The sequence below is a fragment of the Polyodon spathula genome, unplaced genomic scaffold (genome assembly GCF_017654505.1).
Source record: "Polyodon spathula isolate WHYD16114869_AA unplaced genomic scaffold, ASM1765450v1 scaffolds_633, whole genome shotgun sequence".
Taxonomy (NCBI): Eukaryota; Metazoa; Chordata; class Actinopteri; order Acipenseriformes; family Polyodontidae; genus Polyodon; species Polyodon spathula.
In genome coordinates, this window is record NW_024472122.1 from 283,591 (window position 1) to 304,689 (window position 21,099).

At 41.8% G+C, this 21,099-nt stretch overlaps 1 protein-coding gene across 2 annotated transcripts; it reads left to right on the top strand.

The window, feature by feature from the left end:
• Positions 1-1,425: 1,425 nt before the first annotated feature.
• Positions 1,426-9,235, top strand: LOC121308306 (syntaxin-12-like). Of its 2 annotated transcripts, none has more exons than XM_041240632.1 (10): positions 1,426-1,456; positions 2,726-2,941; positions 4,050-4,119; positions 4,664-4,763; positions 5,084-5,221; positions 6,180-6,223; positions 6,388-6,493; positions 6,932-7,004; positions 7,262-7,344; positions 8,071-9,235. In XM_041240632.1, the coding sequence occupies exons 1-10, from the start codon at positions 1,441-1,443 to the stop codon at positions 8,161-8,163; spliced, it is 939 nt and encodes a 312-aa protein (XP_041096566.1). In that variant the 5' UTR covers positions 1,426-1,440; the 3' UTR covers positions 8,164-9,235. The 2 variants fall into 2 exon arrangements, with proteins under 2 accessions (XP_041096566.1, XP_041096565.1); XM_041240631.1 differs by having other exon boundaries at positions 1,449-1,482.
• The last annotated feature ends 11,864 nt before the right edge of the window (positions 9,236-21,099 follow it).

Genomic DNA, 21,099 nt, shown 5'->3' on the forward strand with positions numbered 1-21,099 from the left:
TTTTATAGCGGTACTTTAAAGAAATGAATCCGATCTGCAATTCCATGAACAGATAACAGGGTTGCTGTATACAGTATAGATTTGATCACCCTCTTCGCTCTACACATGCATTCCTGGCTCCCAGTCAATATAGCCTCTCTGTGTTTGAAAGAGTGATTCCATGCACCATTCCCAGGCACACCGTTGATGTCTACATAAGCATTGACACCCTGTGCTTGTGGCTACCTAAAGCGATCATTTAGCTGTGTGACTGGACTGGTTTTAATGAAATGCATTTCATTGACAACACTTTTTTACCATAAAAAAATAAAAACTTGAAGTGTATCTTCAATACAATTTGGTTTGGTCTCTTTAGCAAGCTTTAGCATTGCTTCTACTTATCAAGTCTGGGTAATGTACTTTGCTACACTTCACAACAACCCAGTTTTCAATACTGGGAAGAATGAATGAACCAAGGGGTAAAAGTCTGCTAACCTGTGATTTATAGTACATGTTGCTACCTGTTAGCTTTTTTCAAATTGTTATAAGGGCATAGTAAGTCCTATTGTATTAGTGATGCCATCTAGTATGGTTTGGCAAGAGAGTTTTGATATACAAATATTGTCCTAGTTTAATTGTGCAGAGAAAGTTATCTTTTCTAATGGAATTGTTAACTTTTGGCACATTTCTTGTGCACCACATTGGAAGTAATTCAGTAAATCTAGCAGTCAATTAGCGCTTTATCTGGGTGACCACAGTGCGTGCTGCAGAGTCAGCTATTCTCAACTGTGTGAATGTCACAAGAGGCAGAGGGTTCATCAAGCCCAGGAAGGATGAGAAATTTGATCACAAAGGGGTTCTGTTTCATTCAGTCTCCAATTGCTTCAGTAACAGCAAATATATAGCAACTGCTGTGCCTGCATTGAAATACTGTGATCAAATAAAAGGCAGAACCTTATTTTAAATATCTGTTATACATGATTAAAAAAAACTAGATTGAGAATCATTTTCGTGGCACTCTGCATATACTGTTATTTACGAATATATAATGACATCATACTTCTTCTTATGGTAGTGCAACGTGGCTGGCCCGTGGAAATGACATCAGGGCTGTATCACGGGGTTATGTGACGTTTTATCTGTCGATTTGGAAAGAGGGAAACAGATTCCTGACACAGAAAAGGAGCCGCAAGAACAGGTAAGACATGTACATTAAAGTAATTGCTGTATTAGCCACGTATTACTGTAACATTTTCCGATTTTTGATTTCAAATTGCTGAAACTATCCATGTTAACAAGCTAAATAAATCTGCCGTTACGTTTTATAAACAAACCGTGAACGTACGGTGCTTAAACACAATGCTGTGGACTGTAAGTAAAAGGCGACATATTTAATTTATATTCTATATTTCTGACAGTTTAGAAGCAGGGACGAAAACGTCGGGAGAAGGAAAGCAGGAAATGTATTCGCTGATCAGTACGTTATGTCATCGATTTGGAATTGTACGTGTGAATTATTTATAATATACAGTAGAGAGATGATAACTGTACTATTTATTTTATTGTATTAACGTGGTAATTATTTTAGTAGTGACACAGCCATCTGACATGCCTGTTCGTTCCAGTTATAAGGGAACCGAGTCCTGGCTTAGTGTTAGCGGTACATTAATTAACGTCATGTGAACTGTCTCAAGAAATCCACGCCAAAGCATAACAAGACCTGAAAATGGAGGTTTGCATCGCTGTTATTGAATTTAAACGAATGCATTACAAATTAACACTGGTATTAAGGGTAAGGCTTCCTAAAATAATGACTTATGTATATAAATGAATTATAATTGACGTAGGTGCTGTGGTCATGTTGTAATTAATATCGCCGAGATGTATTCACGTTTTTAATCTCTTGTATGTGATTGTGTTGCTGCAGTACGCACTGGGTGATTATTTTAAGGTTCAGGGTGGAGCATTTCTGCTGCCAGATACTGCGTCTGTATTGAATGTATGGAGCAGCCGAAAGTGCGCAAGCGCGGTGTGAGAGTCGGGCTTGCTTCCTGCTAAATTGTGATTCCCAAAACCAATGTAAATAAACAAGCAGCGAGACTGTTTTAACTGCCGCTCTTCTTTATTGAAACAGCCGCTTTGTGATAGAAACGAGTATGAAAGAAAAGATAAAAGAAAAATGACTTGGGAATGCCATCTAATATTGTCATTTTTAGTAGTTCGCAGAAGGCCTTACCATCAGGATTAATAATGGTTAACAGCAGTTAAGTGTTAACACATTGCTTTCACTAATCATTGATAATCAGTGTCCAAGTTCAAATCAAAGTCAGATCAGATTCAGAAGCAGGTCCGTTAAAACTGATTTCATAAAACCTACCAAGGTCGCAACTGAAGCTGCACATAACAACAAACAAACATTAAGCATAATATTTACATTTGTGTTTAAGGAGGTGGGGGAGGACAGATAAGTTATTGCCAGTGTAGGATTCTGGGGTGGAGATATAGAGGTGTCTGTCTGTCTGTCTGTATATCGCACTTCCATTTTTGCATACAGCTGCAAAAACCTTTTATTAAATTGTAATGTATCTTTCTACGCACTCATTTCATCCTGTTATTTTGAATTGGCAGCAGTAGCGGGAGATGTATGGTACTGACCTACTCCTTGCCCTTAATAAATACAATAAAAACACCTTGGAATATGGCTTTGTAACCAGGAGAGGGTTTCTGATTGCTTCTTCTGTTGCAGGTGTTGCAGAGAAGCTGGTGATCGGTGAAGTTCTTTCTCGCTTTCCTTCTCCTCCTCCTCCTCCTCCTCCTCCTCCTTCTTCTCTGTTGGAAGGTCCCTGGCCTCGCGCTGCCGCCATGTCGTACGGGAAAGCAGACAGCTATCGCTCCCAGCCCCGGGACTTCAACGTTCTCATCCAGATATGCAGCTCCAACATCCAGAAAGTCACGCACAACAGTGAGTGCAGTTTCAGCCACTAACCATGGGCATTCCTTATAATAAAACACACACAAAGCTTGTAGCATCGCTTAAGTGGAAAGTCTTAAAAAGAGCTCTATACCTTATAAACCCCGCAAATTCCCGTTGTTTGAAAATCTCGTAGGGTTATTAAAACTCTTTCTATCAGAAGATGCACTAGTGAGACTGGCTGGTCTTTCCAATTGAAATCGAAACTTGGGGTAAACCCTTATACAGTCTCTTCCTACAGGTGAAGGCTCCTGTTTATTGGATTACATGTTGGAACGCTTCAGTTTCTGTGTGGATTCCCACCAGCCTGCAAGGTCACCTTAGAAACCTATCTACAATCAAAACTAGTAAATGAATAAGGATAAGAGAGAGATCAGAGCAGGTGACAACAGGTTGTGGTTTCTAGTAGTGACCTGAAGAACTGCAACCTGTATTTGAGAATAGAGAGATCGCTTTGAACAAACAGTTCAGTACAGCGTTGAACAGTATCGAATCTGGCTGCATCTGTTAACGGTCTCTATGATTGTAACTGAAAATAACAACAGCTTCACTTAACATTGATTTGGATTGTTAAATATTTATTGTGGTTTTCAGAACTTGGTCTGAATGCTGTGAGGTAGGGGAAGCATTGCATAGGATTAGCTTGGAGGGAAGAGTCCACCCATTGGTCCCTCATTGTCTTTCTGACCAGGCCCAATATTGTGTAGCTTTTCAGAGATCAGATCACTCTCCATAGCTTAGAGACCCATGACACATTACATTTCCAGCAATTCTACATCGGAACAGTAATCCACGACTTGGGTTAGATAACCATTCAGATAACAGGCATGCTGTTTAGATATAGACTCACACAGAAAGCATGGTGCAGCAGTTCTGTGAGCTCTGTCTACAAGTGTTTTCACTGGTCTGTGGCATGCATTTAAATGTGCATGTCGTTCATTTGGTTGTGCATGCATTGTGTGACTGAATGGTGATTGTAACCAGAGCTGCAGTCCCCAGGACCCTCCTGCAAAACCAGATGCTTTGTCGCCTCAATTAGGTTATTATGGTGTCTGAAGTGTGATTTAAATTAATATCTGTTTTTTCTTTTGTCAAACAGCTGCTCAGGTCAAGAGCATGGTGAGCCAGCTGGGAACAAAGCAGGATAACAGTGATCTGCAGGACAGGCTGTGAGTATGAGCCTGTAGGGAACAGAATCCAGAGGTTCTTCAGAGTATCACAACCGTGCCTTCATTTCATGCATGCCCTTAGTTTGCATGTACATTTTGTTACAAGTAGTTATTCAGACTTCTAGACATAATACTGGAATAGTAGACATAAGCCATGGATAATAAGCAATGCATTGAAGAAATGTTGTTAAAAATCAGAAAAATGAACTCTTTACAGAAGCCATTAAATACAAGTGAAAATGTGCATGTGCTAGAAATATAATTTATATGTGATGTTCCAAGTAAGGCATCAGGGTGATTAACTGATCAACAATGTTCAATTGAGGCTGCAAAGTAAAAGCCGTGGAGATCAAGAACTCTGGTGTAGATATTCAGAAACTTGCATTGTATTGTCATCTAATCCATGGTCACCTACTTCTGCATGATACAGGCTTTGTTTAAAATTTTAAAAAAAGTAGGGGAAAACCAAAATAGGGGAAGTGGGTGCAAACATTTGACTTCCTCAAAATTTTCTGAGGAAGAACTCTGGCCTTTGTGTTCTCAGACATCAGCTGCAGCACTACACAAACCAGCTGGCCAAGGAGACCAACAGACACCTGAAGGAGCTGGGCTCCCTGCCGCTGCCCCTGTCCCCTTCAGAGCAGGTTAGTGTGGAGCCTCATTGTGCTGGTCCCTGCATTGTCTGGCTGGAGGGGCATATTAAAAATCACATGTGATGGGTAACAGGGTTCCAGTGTAGCTGTGATGTGCATGAGCTCTGTAATTCATGCCCCACATGGAGTCGTGAAGCTTACATATTAATGGCAAACCAGGGTAAGCTATGGTAAATGCATAATATAGCCATGGATGAAACTGCAGAAATAGAGTGGCAAACTTTCCAAAGGGTTACAATGTGCTTGAAAGGTTTGAAGAATCGTTTGTGTTTGCATGACGTCGTGCCAGTGTGCTCCCCCGTGTGTTTCAGAGGCTGCAGAAGATCCAGAAGGAGCGTCTCATGAACGATTTCTCCGCGGCGCTCAATAACTTCCAGGCGGTGCAGCGACGAGCGGCGGAGAAGGGGAAGGAGACAGTAGCCAGAGCCAGGGCAGGGTCCCGCCTCTCGGTGAGGGAAGAGACCACTGGCTCCACTTTGCTTTCATATAGTTTGTGTTACACAGCTCAGTGAATATGATGCATGTAGATTTTAAAAGCTCAACCATAGCTTCAATATAAGTAGGGCTTCTGATTTTCGGTTTTAACCAATAAAACACCCCCTGATACAAAAAAAATGAAATCGATGGATAGTCATGAAACAATGGAAATGGTTAATCAATTCACACTGACATTATCCTTTTCCAATTAAAAAATAAAACCTACCACAAAAAATAATAAGAAATACATTTCCCAGTGCTGCTGGGCAATGTCCCGCCTTCCTGACGTATCTGATATTGATTCGTTCTGAATACTTTAAATCCGCCCCAACTACTGAGTGGCAGCACATTCCTACATTTCTATTGGAGACTCCACTTGCGAGATTTAAAACGGGATTACAGTCAGGAATGGAGGCTTGTTAGCAGGATTTAAAGCCTTATTACAGTTAAGGTACGGAGGATTTAAAACAGAATTGTGGTGAAATGTACAAAAATGCCTCCACACAAAAACGCCAGAAGAATGTGCCTGTGACCAGAGGGATTTTGTTGTGGAAGACAGCAAAGTGTGCAAGTACTGTCGAGTTACTAAGATACAAAGCCCTGGGGAAAAAAGGTTTACATAAAACTAGAAAATAGCTAAAAATAAGCACTGAAAATTACAATTAATACAAACCGAAAAACAGAAGCCCTAAATACAAGGTTAGGGTTAGGTTCTATTTTTAATAAACCCTTTTGCATGGCATTTAACAAGATTCCAAAGTAGCTCATAAAGCCATATATGTCACGCAGAAATAAAATAAGACAAGCATATAATTAAAGGCAGTGAGGAGAAAAAGAAACACAATAAGTAGTACAGTGGTGAACAGAATGCACTGAAATAAGTCATTTGGGTTAAACGACTGCATTGTCTTCCTTTCTTTTCTCCTACAGGCAAGTGAATTGCACAAAGATGAGCCGCTTGTGTCATTTGAAAGGTACGTCGAGACTTTAGTTGAAACCAGTATTCCCAATGAGTTGCTTACCCTGTCTGGCTCAATCACGGTAGTGTTCATCTACATTTATTAGCTTGGTGAGCTAAATAAAGCTCTGTTGTGAGCAGAGTGGTTTGTGTACTGACAGTAACTCTCTCTCCCTGCAGTAACGATGACTGGGCACAGACTCAGGCGCAGGAGGAGGATGCTGCTGTCACTGAGGAAGACTTGGAGCTCATCAAAGAGAGGGAGACTGCTATCCGGCAACTCGAGGTACAGAGCTCTTTCTGAGCTGGGTCTTTCTCACATACCTAACCATGCGCCCAAGGGAACTCAACACCCCCTGATGTTAGCTGTCGTTCTGAGTGGTTCTCATTGCATTTATTGCTGTTGTGTATAGTTGCCTGCAATAGACATACATAAGCTTAGAACAGCCAAAGGGCCAACACAATCGAGTGATCAAGCTTCTTTTCAATGTTGCTGGCAATAAACAACTCAACTCTAGATGGTGCTGGCTCTTGCATAAAGACACCGGCTGGTCTAGCCTTGGCCGGCCTTCATTGGTCAATGGTAGGAATCTAGAGCGGAAGAGCAGCTACTGAACTTGGATCAAAATATCAGAAAAAAAAACCCAACCTTGACAGGGTTCATTCGGATATGTGTACATAACACCCACGCTGACCTCAAACTTTTCTCTTTGTCTGTTTTCAGTCTGATATAATGGATGTGAACCAGATTTTTAAAGATTTAGCCGTGATGATTCATGACCAAGGAGAAATGATCGGTACGTTTTGTTTTTTTTTGTTTTGTTTTTTTGCTCTTCAAGTTCCTTGGGGGTTGTTGCTATTAAATTTATTATTAGAATGCATTTCTAAGAAACATAATTCCTCACAGTGGAGCATGTTGGTTGTATCATTTTAAATTATGACCAGTAGCGGCACTATGTTTTCACATGACTCTGTGAACAAGAGGCCTCACTGTATAAAGGAAGTCTGGCCGTTATGATCTGGTTATGTTAACGCTATGTGTGTTGATCCACAGACAGTATTGAGGCGAATGTGGAGAGCGCAGAGGTGCACGTGGAGAGGGGAACGGAACAGTTACAGCGGGCATCGTACTACCAGGTAGAGACTCTGTGCTGTGCTCTCAGTCAGACTGGCATTTACACAGCAATGCAATTCTGTACAGTGCCTTTATTGCAAACACCACAAGACTGAAAAGGTGCAGAAGCAGGACTAAACTGAGTTCTCGCACCCTGGAGAATAGCAAGTAAAATCTAGGTAGATGTTTGAAGTAAAACACAGTAAGCTAGTAGCTCATTGAAGCTGAGCGCAGCTGAATCCTTCTGTGAAACAGAAGTACCAGCTCAAGTGGACCTAATCCAGGGGAGATGTTTCCTCTGTTTGTGGTTGAGGATTTTATATAAACCACATAAAATGGAGAGCTCTAGGAAAGGTGTTGCGTGCATGCAAAAGAAGAACCACATTTGTCTCCATGTTGAGGATGATAAATAAAATAATTGACATATCATTGACTTCAGAGGATGAGAAACCCCTCTTGGCCCACTTGAGGTGGAATGGCCCAACCCTGAGGCAAGAAGGTTGGCAACAGCTGTTTTACAGCCTGCTGTAATTAAACTAAAAAGGTTACTTACTTGACCTGCTGGGATTCAGTGATAATAAATATGGTGTAATAGTTTACTGGGTAGGTTGATGGGCTAGCAAGGGACAAGCCTCTTTCAAAAGGTCTTTCTGACTCCCAGCGTTTGATGTTCAAGCATTCCATTCGACATAACGGCCAGAAACCTCTGCTGTTGAGTTTCTGAAGCATATCCCCTTTCTGTCTTTCAGCAAAAGTCTCGGAAGAAGATCTGTATTCTGGCTATGGTCCTGTCCTTGGTCGGCGTGGTTCTGGGCTTAATCATCTGGCAAGTCACGAATTGAGCATCCCACATTTTCATTGTCCTTGATCCTGGTTTTACCAGGGGGAGGAATTTCCATGCTGCACTGGCAGGGAATGGACTTGACCTTCTCAGATAGAGAAGGTGCACGCTTCCACTGGAGTTCCTTTAGCAACATAGTTAGAGATTTCTGTCAAGACATATGGAAACAGTATTTATAACTTAATGGACAAATATATTTGTGTAATTCTATAACTTTACCCCCCCTCTGTTTCTGATTACTGTAATATTTACTGCAATAACACTAACATGTACTTTCAGTGTGTTTTGAACAAAAGTTATTATATGTGAGCTATAATTTTATCCATGACTGCATACATTCAAATTTTAGTAGATCTTCACAATTGCCAGTTGTTTCCTTTTCGGTTCAGACTCCTGGGAGAATGGCATGTTTTGGAGTGCAAAAGACAAATTGGTTAATGTTTAGAGGCAAAAACCCAAGACTGTAAAAACCACAGCTCCTCTCTCATTGGACTGGACTTTAATTTTCCAGATTTTGTCACTTGTCCTGCTACCGCACTGTAAGTTTTGAGGAGACGTGTTTTGTGTTTAGGTTTGTCCTGTGAGGAAGGGGTTAGAACAGGAAGTTAAATCATAGTGTTGTGTTTGGATAAAATGAAGTCTGAAATTTTAACCACAGTATAAAAAACGATTTATACTTGTAAGGGTGATGTATTGCCAATGAGACATACGAAGAAAAAAAATCTAGCCTTGATTTAATTGACCCAGAGAGCTGCTAAGCTTTGTATGCTTTCACTTTGCTTGCTCTTTGCAGTTAACAAGTGTATGGGTTGTAAATCTGCTTTTAACTGGCATGTCTTATCTGACTTAAGCTGTTAGATTGCGTTGTTTCGTTTGCTTATTTTTATGTCTTGTGTCAACCAGCAACAACAAAAAAGTACCATGAACTAAACGATTTCAGAAGCTGAAGTACTCCATTCACGGAAGCAAAGAAGACTGTTTTTGAAGGTGGTACTCCTAATGTATTCTTGTCATTATGATCTTTTTTTTTTTATTCTGGTAGAATATTAGAAGAGTAAAGTGATATAAATGTCTGACAGGCTGCTTATCTCTTTCTCTCCACCCTGTATGTGTATGCAAGCCCTCCGATCATGAGCACTCATTCTTGTAAACTGGAGTTGGTACATGGCACACTATGCACTCTCAGAGTGTTTACCGTCTCTCATTGCCACCGCAAGTCAACCTTGCCTTCTGGACTGAAATTATGTTTTAATACTTAAAGGTGTAGGCTGATTCATGGTTGACAAAAACCTTTTTTGATTTTCAGGAAGGTTGTTGCGTTATAAGTTCATGCTGAAAGTGCCAGCTCTGTTGAATGTCTCCTGAAAGCTATGATCAGTGTAGCAACACCATTGACAGAATGACAAACTGGACAGAAGTAAAATAAGGAACTTGCTTACACTCCTGATTTCCAGTAAGCCAAATCAGCAGAAGCACACTTAAAAGAAACCAATGCTGAGTTGTCCACTAGTTGTCACTGTTGCTGTATGTATATCTCAACAGAGGACATTTTCTTCCACAGCTGTAGAAAAGGTCTATTTTCCAAGTCTGAATCAAGACAACAGGTACATTTTAGTGGTGCGAGATTACACCTGTACTGTATCACTTTAAAACCCCTCAAACATCAGTCTTGCAAGCATTTGAGCTGAATACTTTGAGGTGTATTCTGCGTTGCAGGCACTGCAATTACAGTGTGTATTGCATACTCATGCATATATCCATTTGGTTAAACCTACCACTATTATACTCAATCTAAAAGCCTGCAGCAGATTGATTTTTGGCTCTTTGGTTGTTTTTTTCAAGTCTGAAGATTTGAATCGCATTAATGGGGATGAGTCATACCGTTGCTATGCCATACCTGTTTTTATGGGCAAGGCACTACGCTGAGAGAACTACAGGGTGTCAACAAGGCAAATGTGATTACAGAGACATTAGGTGGTGCTAGTGTGCTTGCCAGACTGAATCCCACTTGTGCCAAGTTGCACATTTTTTATCGTTGCATTGGCCAACAACCATCATACTGTGTGTACATAACCAGTCCAAGGAAAATCTAAAAATCTGTGTCCATGTTCATAACTCCGAGTTAGGAAAAGTCATAAAATGCCATGGTGAAAAAAATCTGTGCAAAGTGTGAACCTCTGCAGGGTCAAATAGACCCGAAACATAATAGGAAGCCTGATAAAGAGTGAGCAACTAGCTGATTTGAATTGTTTGGTACCGTCCCTTACTGTTGTATGGTGTTTGTAATGATTCTGAATAGTTCTTCTCCAATAGTGCCTTCTTACTGTATGCTGTAGTTTCTACCTGCTCAGCCAATAACAAAAAAAATCCCTTCATGGTTTGGATTTCACTAGACATTCAGACAGGCTGACTTGAACATGCATAACCCTGTTTTGGCTGGACTTTATTGATTTATTTAAAATGATACTTGGAACCAACTTGCAAAGGGAGTGCATCTCCAGCTTTAATACTTTGCTACTTCAGTGAAGCCAGCCTTTAATCCTGTTTTCTTAATTGTCTCTTTAAAAAAAAAAAAAAAAAAAAAAAAACTAGTTGGGTAAGAATTCAAGAAGCACTAATCAAATGAATTCAGCCTGAAAGCAGTTTGAGTGAGTGGGTGCTAGGCTGTTCCCTGGGCAGTAATTAGCTTGATGGTTATGCAAGGAGGAAGGAACCCGCTGTGCCACCTGCGTTCCAACTCCACGACCTGCTTATCCTGTCGCACAAGCCCTGGTGGGGGTCAGGATGGGGTCTGGAGGGCATGTTTTCAAATGTGTGCGTTTCCATTACACGCCATCCTCTCCCCAAACCAAACCGCCCCTACAAGTTGCAAATGGTTTTGTGTTCAACATAGCTGTGGGTTGATTTGCCCTGTACAATCAAGGCATAGTGAAATCCTGCTAAAGCAACAGAGTTGATAAAGCATGTTCTTATTAGCACGGGAAGAGAATGGGAAATTGCAAAACTGTTCAAGTTGACCACAGTAAACCTTTTAACAGGTGTCTAGGAACCTTGTTTCCAACAGCTGAAAAACTCAACCAAAAGAAAATGTTGATGACTATAACATATATGCCCAGTACAGCATAGTATAGAACAATACTTGGGAATGAGTAGTTTAATGAGAATTGGATAAGCGGTATTTAAAACCTAGATTAGGTAAGCAAATTAAGTTTTGGAAAAGGATGCTAAAGTGCTCCAGAACACCCTCCATTACCTTTGCTGCGTCCCGTGTTGCCTTTGTCGCAATATATTGGGATAACTTCTAATAATAACTTTTAATAATATTGGGATAACTTCTCAAGATACTAATAAAACTTAGTGAGGTAGGAGCCAGGGTGAGTACTGGGGTCTTGGATACATCTCGTTTAATTACAGTTAGTCATTTTTAGCACCCAATAGAAAACGGCCTATTAAAACTAAGCAACAGTGTGATAATTTTACACCTGATTCGCAGCCAGGACCCAAGAGGAAACCCCATCACTGAAGAATAATCCTGGCTCATTCACAACATTTCAGCATATTTATAACACTCTTTGAGCCATCACCTCCGCTCCTGACGTCAGCAAGGATCCAAAACAAGACCTTTTCCACTGGCCCCCAAACTGAGGCTATTAGTGTGACTTTCCGTGACCGTGCAGCCTACAGACCACATGGTACTGCCTGTCAAAAACAGAAACAACTGCACCTACACTTTCTTCTGTTTCACTGTAATTAGGGTTACAGTGAAAGAACTAAGAAGCAGTTTTGACGTACTTAATCTGCAAAGTCATTTATTCTAAAGAACTAGAAGGGCAACTGGCTGGAGTAGCCATAGTGTTTTCTTTTTATCAACTCAGTTACCTTTAAAAAAATTTTGAGGCAACATGGCTTCTACCAGACACTGTTGCACACAGTATTATCAGTGCTACTCATAGAGGACACACAATTTACTACGGGGTTAAAAATGCAATGTTGGGTTTGTACTTGACTGGGTTTTTGTTTTTTTAACCCTGCCAACCCCACCTTGCTCAGCTGGTATCAAAACTTCAGCTTTCTTGATCAAGCGCTCAAGCAAAGTGATGACGGCTTCTGGTTTGGATAGCGTGAGGGTAGATGTAACACAAGCATATTTTTTAAGGAAAAAAAAATTCCCTGGAGAACTACCTGAGACCTAACCCAAAGCCAAATAAACGGGGAAACCTAAGTAAGAACGACAGAATTGAATTCGGTTAAGCCAGGCCTTTTAGGAAAATAAATGGAGTTCCCATTGTTCTCTATTTACATTCCTTTGGCCTGTGTCAGATTTTCCATGCGGTTCAGCTGAGGATAATTTGAACTGTAATGGAAAGCAGATGCTGGAGACTTCGAACCTGGGTTTTGAGGGAACGCTGGGGAGCAATGTAAAGAGGTTCTGGGTAGTGGGAGACCCAGTCCGAACTGCAGAGCTAGACTGCCTCTCTGGCTAGCTGAGAGTTCGGTGGAGCTGCAATCAGAGGTACAGACTTGTATGATCGGTTAGATGTTCTTAACAATTCAGTAACATACTCTGAATCCTAAATAATGGAGGAGCAGACACACAGACGTCTCCAGAGTCTGATATTATCAATAATTGAAACTAAACAGTGTTAATACCAAGTTTCATGACAACTGGATAAGTGGTTCTCCCGATATATGGAGGAACGTGTGAAGCGATGTGTGTATAGATGACCACCTCCACTATAACCCCTTCACAGGGGGTTTAAGTTGGTCACTGCTCCTAAATTAGAACAGATCTATGGAAACAAGTGTCATACAAAAGGTGCTCCGTTGTATAAGCATCTTCAAAATAAGCCAAGCCAGTGACTGCTACATGAATAGAAACACTTTGAGCTAATGGGGTATATTAAGGCTTCACTACCAGCAACAGGGCAAAAATAAGAAAAGCTAGTGGAGTCCCGCGTGATAAGGCGTCCTTACCAGCCACTGCTTTTATTTATAACTTTTATTGGACACAGCTGTTTGGAAAATTCTCCGCTCCTAACAAGCTCGCACAGAGGTGTCGGGAATCATTTGGGTCATTTTTTTTATTTTTATTTTCAACCACAGAAAACATAAACTCCAGCGCCCTTTGTGTCACTCATAGCTGGGCTTCGCGTGATCCTAAGTTGTTAGGCTGGGACCAGCCTGGGAGGGTGCGTGACTCCTGACTGACGGCAGCTTCACCACTGGCCTGCCATGTGACCTCCTGGAGAGAAGCAGAACTCAGGGAGTTCTTGCTTTTGATTGGCTGACAGAATTCTCAATGGAAAGCATTACACATGGAGTACAGCTCCCTAGCCCAGGCATCTGCTTCAAATGGGAACTAAATATCTATAGGATTGAGGGCAGAACAGTGTTGTACCAGACTGTGCTACAACAGCTTTCTGATGAAAGAGTTGCTGACAACATCTGTTCCTCTTGCTAAAGTAAAAAAACGTTCCTCACTGAAGAAGAAAACAAGCAAACTAGACAAAAAAAAATGTTACGAGTTTAAAAATGTAGGTAATTGAACACAGGAGGCTAATATCTATTCCAGCTTGAAAAATGGAAATACACTATTCGAGGCAAATGGGAGTTTTTTTCTGGGAAATGAGGGGACCATGGGAATGTTTTTTTTGAGTGAGTGGATCCTGTATATTGAAATATAGAGGACCACTTCTCCTTACCTTGAGCTGGAGTGATTACATGAGGTTTAGCACATTTAAACAGACGACAAATGCGTGTGTTTTTCAGTAAAGGGTCTTTCCCGATAATTGTGTTTTTCTAAACCTAGCATTCCTAGACAGGTTTCCTGTGTCTATTCTCCTACCTATGGCATTTCTTTCTGGGGCCAAGACTGACTTAACACAGTCTATACTAGCTTCTCACAGTGTTCCTCTCAGGAGGGCTGGATTAGAATCAGGGCTGAGCCAATACTCGTATTTTCCAAGTAATTACCTTTAAGAAGTATTTGTTGGCAGGCACTCTATCTGCGCCGCACTTGGTCACATTGACGTAAATGACCTTACATTGCATCATTTGTAGGCAAAAGTCAATCCATTGCTTGGGCAAATCAAATGGAGCAGAAATATGAGCAATACAGGTGGCAATCACACAAGAACACTTCATTGTTTTAACAATATAAGCACCGCGCGTATGAACATGGCCACGCACGTTTGCCATGTACAGTGTTTGCTTTTTGACATTAAAACATTTCAAAGCTTATTGCGAGGGCTTTCCAATATAAACGTGTGACATTGCTTAAGAGATTGAACAAACCTTTGTTCCTGACAGTCCATTCCACTTTGTTTGTTTAACTGGTAAATAACCTGCTTCAGGGTCTGGATGGAGGTTTAATTGGTTCAATTAAACAATTTAGAACAGGGCTGGAACAAAGACCAGGAGTGGAAGGGGAGACTGTGGCCACCCCTGCTCTACCCTGTTCTCACCAGGAGCTTGATAATCCTGATTAATACAGCGATGGAAAATCTCTTCTGTCCTGACAGAAGCTGGCTCGTGTTTTGAAGAAGCCCCCTGACCGGCCCCCTGATTGCCCCATGCTCACAAGCTGGGGGGCAGTGTTAAATTTTTCCACTGAATTTTTCCGATCTAGATCAGTATGGATTCACTTCAATGGAAAGCAGCTGGCGTGAATCCTGGAGGAACATGAGTGTTGATCCATTGTGGAATAATGTCATTCCTTCCATTTGGATGAAAGCAGCAAGGAATAATATTGGGGGGGGGGGGGGGGGTGGAATGACCATTCCCTCACAAGGACACTGTGGTCTATTCATCAGTGTCTTGTGTGTAATAATATTCAGACAGTTAACATTAGATTTAATATACCTACATTATTTCATTATAGACTCAAGCTTTAGCCTTCCTTCTGCATTACCTGTATGTATTTCTTGGCTGCCTTTGACAGCATTTGATCATTGCTAGAACATCTAGTACACTGGTACTCACATTCATTTATATAGCACCAGTCCCGCCACTGTTTTAATTAAAGCATGTGTTGCCATTTTCAAGATCGGCAGTGATCAAGGATTTGGGAGCAGAATGAATGAATGGCTGGGCAAGGCCAGATCAGAGTTCTGAGCTGCCATTGTTACAGTAAATTCCATCAGGACCAGATAGCATAAAGCATCCTATACATTGTATGCACTGACTGTCAAACAGTGGGCATGCTTCATGACCCTCAGAGCTATCTCTTGTATTGAAAACAGTTTAATGGATTTTATATGAAAGGTTTATAGGAGGCTAGGAGTCTTAAATGAAGTGGTGATAATTCAAGGCATGTTCACCATGCAGAGAGTGTGACAGACAGACACACATGATCAGTGCATTAGGATCCCAATTCTAAAAACATTTTGCAAACACCACAAAAAGGATGAAGATGCAAACCAAGTAAAACTGAGCTGTTTACAAAGGAATAATTAGTCCAGTGCTAGATGGTGCAGCCGACTCATTCACCTGGTCCTCACATCCATGGTGTGAATCTGGCTCAAGTCACAAGTAATATGAGTGGGGTAGACTCAGCAAAACCATATTACACTGGCAGCTTGAGAGGGGTCAGGACTGAGGTACCAGGACTGAGGCACTGATTGTGTCTGCCTGCCTCGTGCATTCACAGAGAAAAAGGGGATTTCATTCGAGTGATCTCCCCTGGGCAGCTCAAAGCATTCGGCACGGTTTGTTTCAGCTGGCTTAGGTCTGGATAGCCAGAAGGTTTTGTTCAACCTGAGCCGCCAAGCCCTCTCTTTCCAGAAACACTCAAGTCATCCCTTGAACGTTTTTAGGAAAAGCAAAATTCAAACGCTGAACGTGTCATTGGGTGAAGCAGAGGCACATTCCCAGGCCTGGGCTCTGCTTCCCGCAATCGCTGATAGATTTCTTTCTCTGATTCCAAAGTGCTGGAGTTCCTGCCTCACAAAGAAGCCTGTATGTGTACCTTCGTCTCCGGGGAGGGGAGGCGCATGTGTTGTGCAGGTGCTTCACAAGGATTGCTCTGACCTGTGTGTCTGTGTCACATCAGCATCTGGACTCGTGAGCTTCTCTTGGGTGTCTTGTAAAGGTAGTGAACCAGCAACAGATCCACATTTGCAAAGAGCAAGGCAGTGTTACCTGGTAGACCCCTTTAGAAATTAGATAACAAGACATGGGCCAAATATATTGCACCGCAAATAAATACGGTTTTCAATCAATCTTAAAGATATAAATGACTTGTTTTCAAATAAAAAAATCAGCCTTTACCTTTTCACTGCAATGATCTAAACAGGAAATACCGTAACTATGATATTTCAATCCAAGTTTAGATCTCCTAAAATAAATAAAAAGCTAATAATGGAGGCAGGTGTTTCTAATTGTTGGTTTATTGACTCCTGTTTGCTTACCCAATTTGAAATGGTCCATTCGAATATCACTGTGTACTGACCAGCCCCTGTTCCCACTATCAACACAATCCCCTCTTTTCACCAAGTAATGGATGTTACCAAGCTTCTGAACCCGGGAGGCAAGAGCCCAGCCTGAGAAGTCTCCTCCTGGGCTTGTGGACCACCTTACCAGCAGGGTTGCTGAAGCACAATGGGATGAACTAAGCCTTGGCAATGATCCTCCCCAACCCGCAGGAGTGCAAAAGCTCCCAGTGGGCCCCCAGCCCAGACTGGCAGCCCCAGGATACAAAACAGCGAGCTCTTGATTGCATGACAGCCTGCACCCCAGAGTGGTAGTGCCTTTACCAGATTAGCACTATAGGGGGCAGTGTTTCCAGTCTTATACATGAGACTGCAGATCCAAAGTACAGCTTCCAAAATGGGGTAGAAAAACAGAGCTGCCTGGTATATCCAGAAATGTAAAGTACAGCTTGAAAAAGGCTAATTGTGCTGCTGTAACTCGACTTGAAGCAGAGGAATGCAAAGTATTTGACAGGCAGGAGGGTGATTGCCTTGGTGAGTCCTGGCTAGCCCACTTCAAAACAACTACAGCTCTCTCGCTCTCTCTCCCACACCGTACACAGTATCCCAGTCACCACTCTGATGGGCGCAGGACTCCCAGACGCAGGCAGAGGTTTTGATCTACCTGCACACAAGGCTGAGTGAGGGAGGGGTGGTCTGTCTGTCGGCTTTGATCAGGCAGTGGGTTTGATCCTAGACCCGTCGAAAGGTTTTCCTGTTTTTCTTTTGAAAGTTTAATGTTGTTTATTTCTGTATGAAGGTCCTCGCTCAAAGGTCTGCTCCGTTAAAATAAAAAAAACAAGCTTCACAAAAAATAAATTAACCTTTCTGGAGTACTGTAGGTGCCGGACAAAAAAACAGCTACCATCCATAGCTTACACTTTGGTGTAAATGGGCTGTTGCACACAATACTTCACGGTGGTAGAGAGGTGCTTGGTTGGGAGATGCTTCCATGTCCAAAAGTGGAAATATTGCTTAATGACGATTCTACGGTATGAGGCATTCTGAAGAATAGACACAAACCCATCCAAAACAATTTAAACACTGGGGCGTCTGATCAGTGCCATCCTGGCTGCCCTACATGGTGACACTGCACCACACTGACAGTTTTACTGCAGATGTTTCTAACATTTGTCATGTTGCGCACCCTAAACCTCACGGAGGCCATTAAAGGAGTTAAAATAATTGGTAAATTATTATTAATGGGCCCTTTTGGTCTAACCACCAGATCAAACTACGGGAACACTTTGGAACAACGGGGCGCGTCCCCGTGTCACCCCGTCAACCTCATCAGCTAACGCTTTCCAGACAAGCCAAATATTGAACCTGGAAGGCCGTCAAAGTCCGTCCAGGACTGGGTGTGGGACAATGTTGAAAGGAAGTGCCAGGGATTCCTGGTGTCTAGAGGAGAAAGGTAATATTCCTCATGAAAGCCCAGGCTGCACCTGTGGAATATTCTTTGAAACGAGATAGATGCCTGGCTGGGGCTGGAATACTCCTTGCCTTATTTAATATATTACCGCTGGAATTTCCATCACAAAAGAACCTCTGGATCAAAACCACTATGGTACTGCTGCTCAGGCAATGCTCTGTGCCAGCCACCTTTAAGAATGACACTGCAGTTGGTGGTGCAGCAGCACACCAGGAGTCCTGTTTTAGACGCCTGCGGAGCTGCATTCAAAACTGCCCACCTCTCCCACCCTCATATTTATTCTGGAAATATGTCTGAAAAATATTTTACTGTGGACCTTTCTTAGCTTTTTCTGTGATGCAATGTTTTTGTGTGCAATGGCTACAAAAGCAGTACAGAAAACCCCTGAAAAACTTTAGTTCACAGAGTGGCCAGAAGCTTCAAGGAAGGGAGGAAGCTTGCCTGCAGGCAAGACTACTGTTGATAACGTAAACTAACTGGTGAACAAACAAGGCTGCTGAGGGAGCAGAGTACAGCACACAGAAGGCTAAGCTTTGGAAGGATGTAGTAAATCATATTAAAAACAGAAGGGTCATTGAAGCTGTAAACCACAGATGAAAACAATAGGTGTGATAACCCACTGACTACAATTACCGAATGTGTTAGCTTGCAAGCCATTTAGATGTGCATTAGCATGTAGGGTATTTGAACCCTAACCTTTTTAGATAGCCCAATCACTGAATAAGTAGTGCTGTCCATAAAGATCATAGTTTCTTTTTAAACATGATAGCATTCACTGCAGCATACGATAGGAAGCTACACTCAACTGTTCTTGGATGCTACTTCAATATCAGTGTTTTTCCGGTAATGTGGGTCATTGGAAACCCTTGTCTCCCTGACTTGGTTTCCTGTAGTCTTACCTGGTGAGGGAAGGCCCTCTCTGCTCTCCTTCAGGAGGCTGCAAAGTAAGAAAAACAAGCGTAGGAAAGCAGAGCTGCTGAAAACAGAGGGGCTTGACATTCTCGCACCTGTGCTGGCTGGCTTGATATTTCAAGCTAGACTATGACTGTGAAGGGCTGTTTATTGGAAGAAGGGAACGAGACAAGATCGTTTGCATTCCCAGGCATTTTCCTTCAAACACTTTACTCATCTCCTCTTATTTACAGTCGTAGTAGACACCAGATTCTTAATAGTGTTTATTTTCAGACCATGTTTATATTCCCACTCTACAGTGTGGTCCTGCAGGCTATATCCCAAACAGAGCTCTGTCAAAACATCTAGACATGTGGGTTTAATCCTGCCATTAAAGAACGCTTTATTTTTCAGGCATTTTCGGAAAAAATTTGCCAGTGTGTCTCTCTCTCTCTCTCTCTCTCTCTCTCTCTCTCTCTCTCTCTCTCTCTCTCTCTCTCTCTCTCTCTCTCTCTGTCTCTCTCTCTCTTTCTAGCTCTCATTCCCTCTCTGTCTAAACAGAAGCTGCCTTACCATACATTCCTGTGGCTTCGTCAGCTTTTCTGTGTTGTGCTGTCCGAGATGCCTTCATATAAACTAGGATCACACCCAGTACAAATTCCTCTGGCTTTTATAATGTGGATACAAAAAATACTACAGCATGGTTTAAAGATATAACAGCCTTATATCAGGACAAAACAGGACAGTTACTTAATATATACTGTTAATATAACTTCATCAAAATGGTTTATTCAGTGTTTTATCATAGGCAATGCTTTGATCTTACAGCAGCATTAAGTCCTGGGCACGCATCACTCTTGCAGTGATGAAGCACTAACACACATTTTGATGTATAGTTCTTCTATGTAGCACCAGATTAAACCATAAGTAATAATTGTACAAAATGCTGCAAATGCTATTTGGGATGATAAACCAATAAGCTCTGTCACAGACCGTGGCAGTATGGCTAACCAATAAGAGTTAAGAACAAGAAGCCACGCTGATTTGGAATGCTGCAGTGCAGAGCTGGACTGGAGAGTCAGGTGGACTGCAATCGACCAATAGGAGATGACATGAAGGAATCTAACTGCCCAAGCACTGCCAGCAGCAATGAAATAGGCTGAATGAGAGCTGCGTGGAGTCGAATTATTAGTTATTTACCAGTGACTAAATGTTTGTTTTCTTTCAAAATGGCCTCAATATAAACAGTTTTACAATAAATAAAAAGCTTTATAGAATAAAACACAATGTTCTGTGACGGCTTTAGAACTTTGAAAATAAACAGCATGGCAACCAAACTGGGGCCCACGTAAGAGATCCTAATCCAGATACGGTTTCCATGGGAGAGTGATAATAGCCTGCCTAGTGACCATGAGCCCAGACTGCACTTCCTGCTGACTACGACCCCTGCCAGTTATTTTCTCTAAACCCTGTTTGTGTTGTGACGACAACAGCGACCTAGCAACCTAGCAACCGGTACAGGATCTCAGCACAACCCCTGCTGTTATTTTAAAAAAAGACAGTATCTTGTTGCTGCTGTCTTAACAAATCAGATAAATACTGGAGCTTTCTATTTCCGAGCGAGTGACTCTGTTTTTAAAAGGGGCTGTTTGTTTGTTTCACATTTGTGGAGATTACAGCTTTGGTGGAGGATCAGAGAATGAAACCCCAGCTCCTCCTGGTTATTAGTGTGCAGGAGAGTGTGATTGGGTAGCTGGGGGTTCAGACACTCCCTGTCTGGCTTCCTCTGCTCTAACGCTCTCCCTTCATGGGAATCAGAAAACTGAAAACTGCATTTCTTCTAATTAGCGTTTCTCCTTCTTTCTTTTTTTTCGCTCAGACGCAGCGGGCTTTAGTTCAAAGCTTTCCTGTCTACATTTTCTTCTAAGTGGTCCCATAGTTTACTTTGGAAAGAAAAACGGTGCTTTATAAAAAAAAAAAAAAAAAAAAAAAAAACTCTCCATACTGTTCCAGCTCACACAGGTGTGAGGAGACATACAGCCTATAGATTGCTGCAGAACTATATTTGCTTAAATGTCACTATATGTTATAAGTGGTCATGTTTCTATTAAAAAAATGCTATTAATTATATTATTATAATATATAT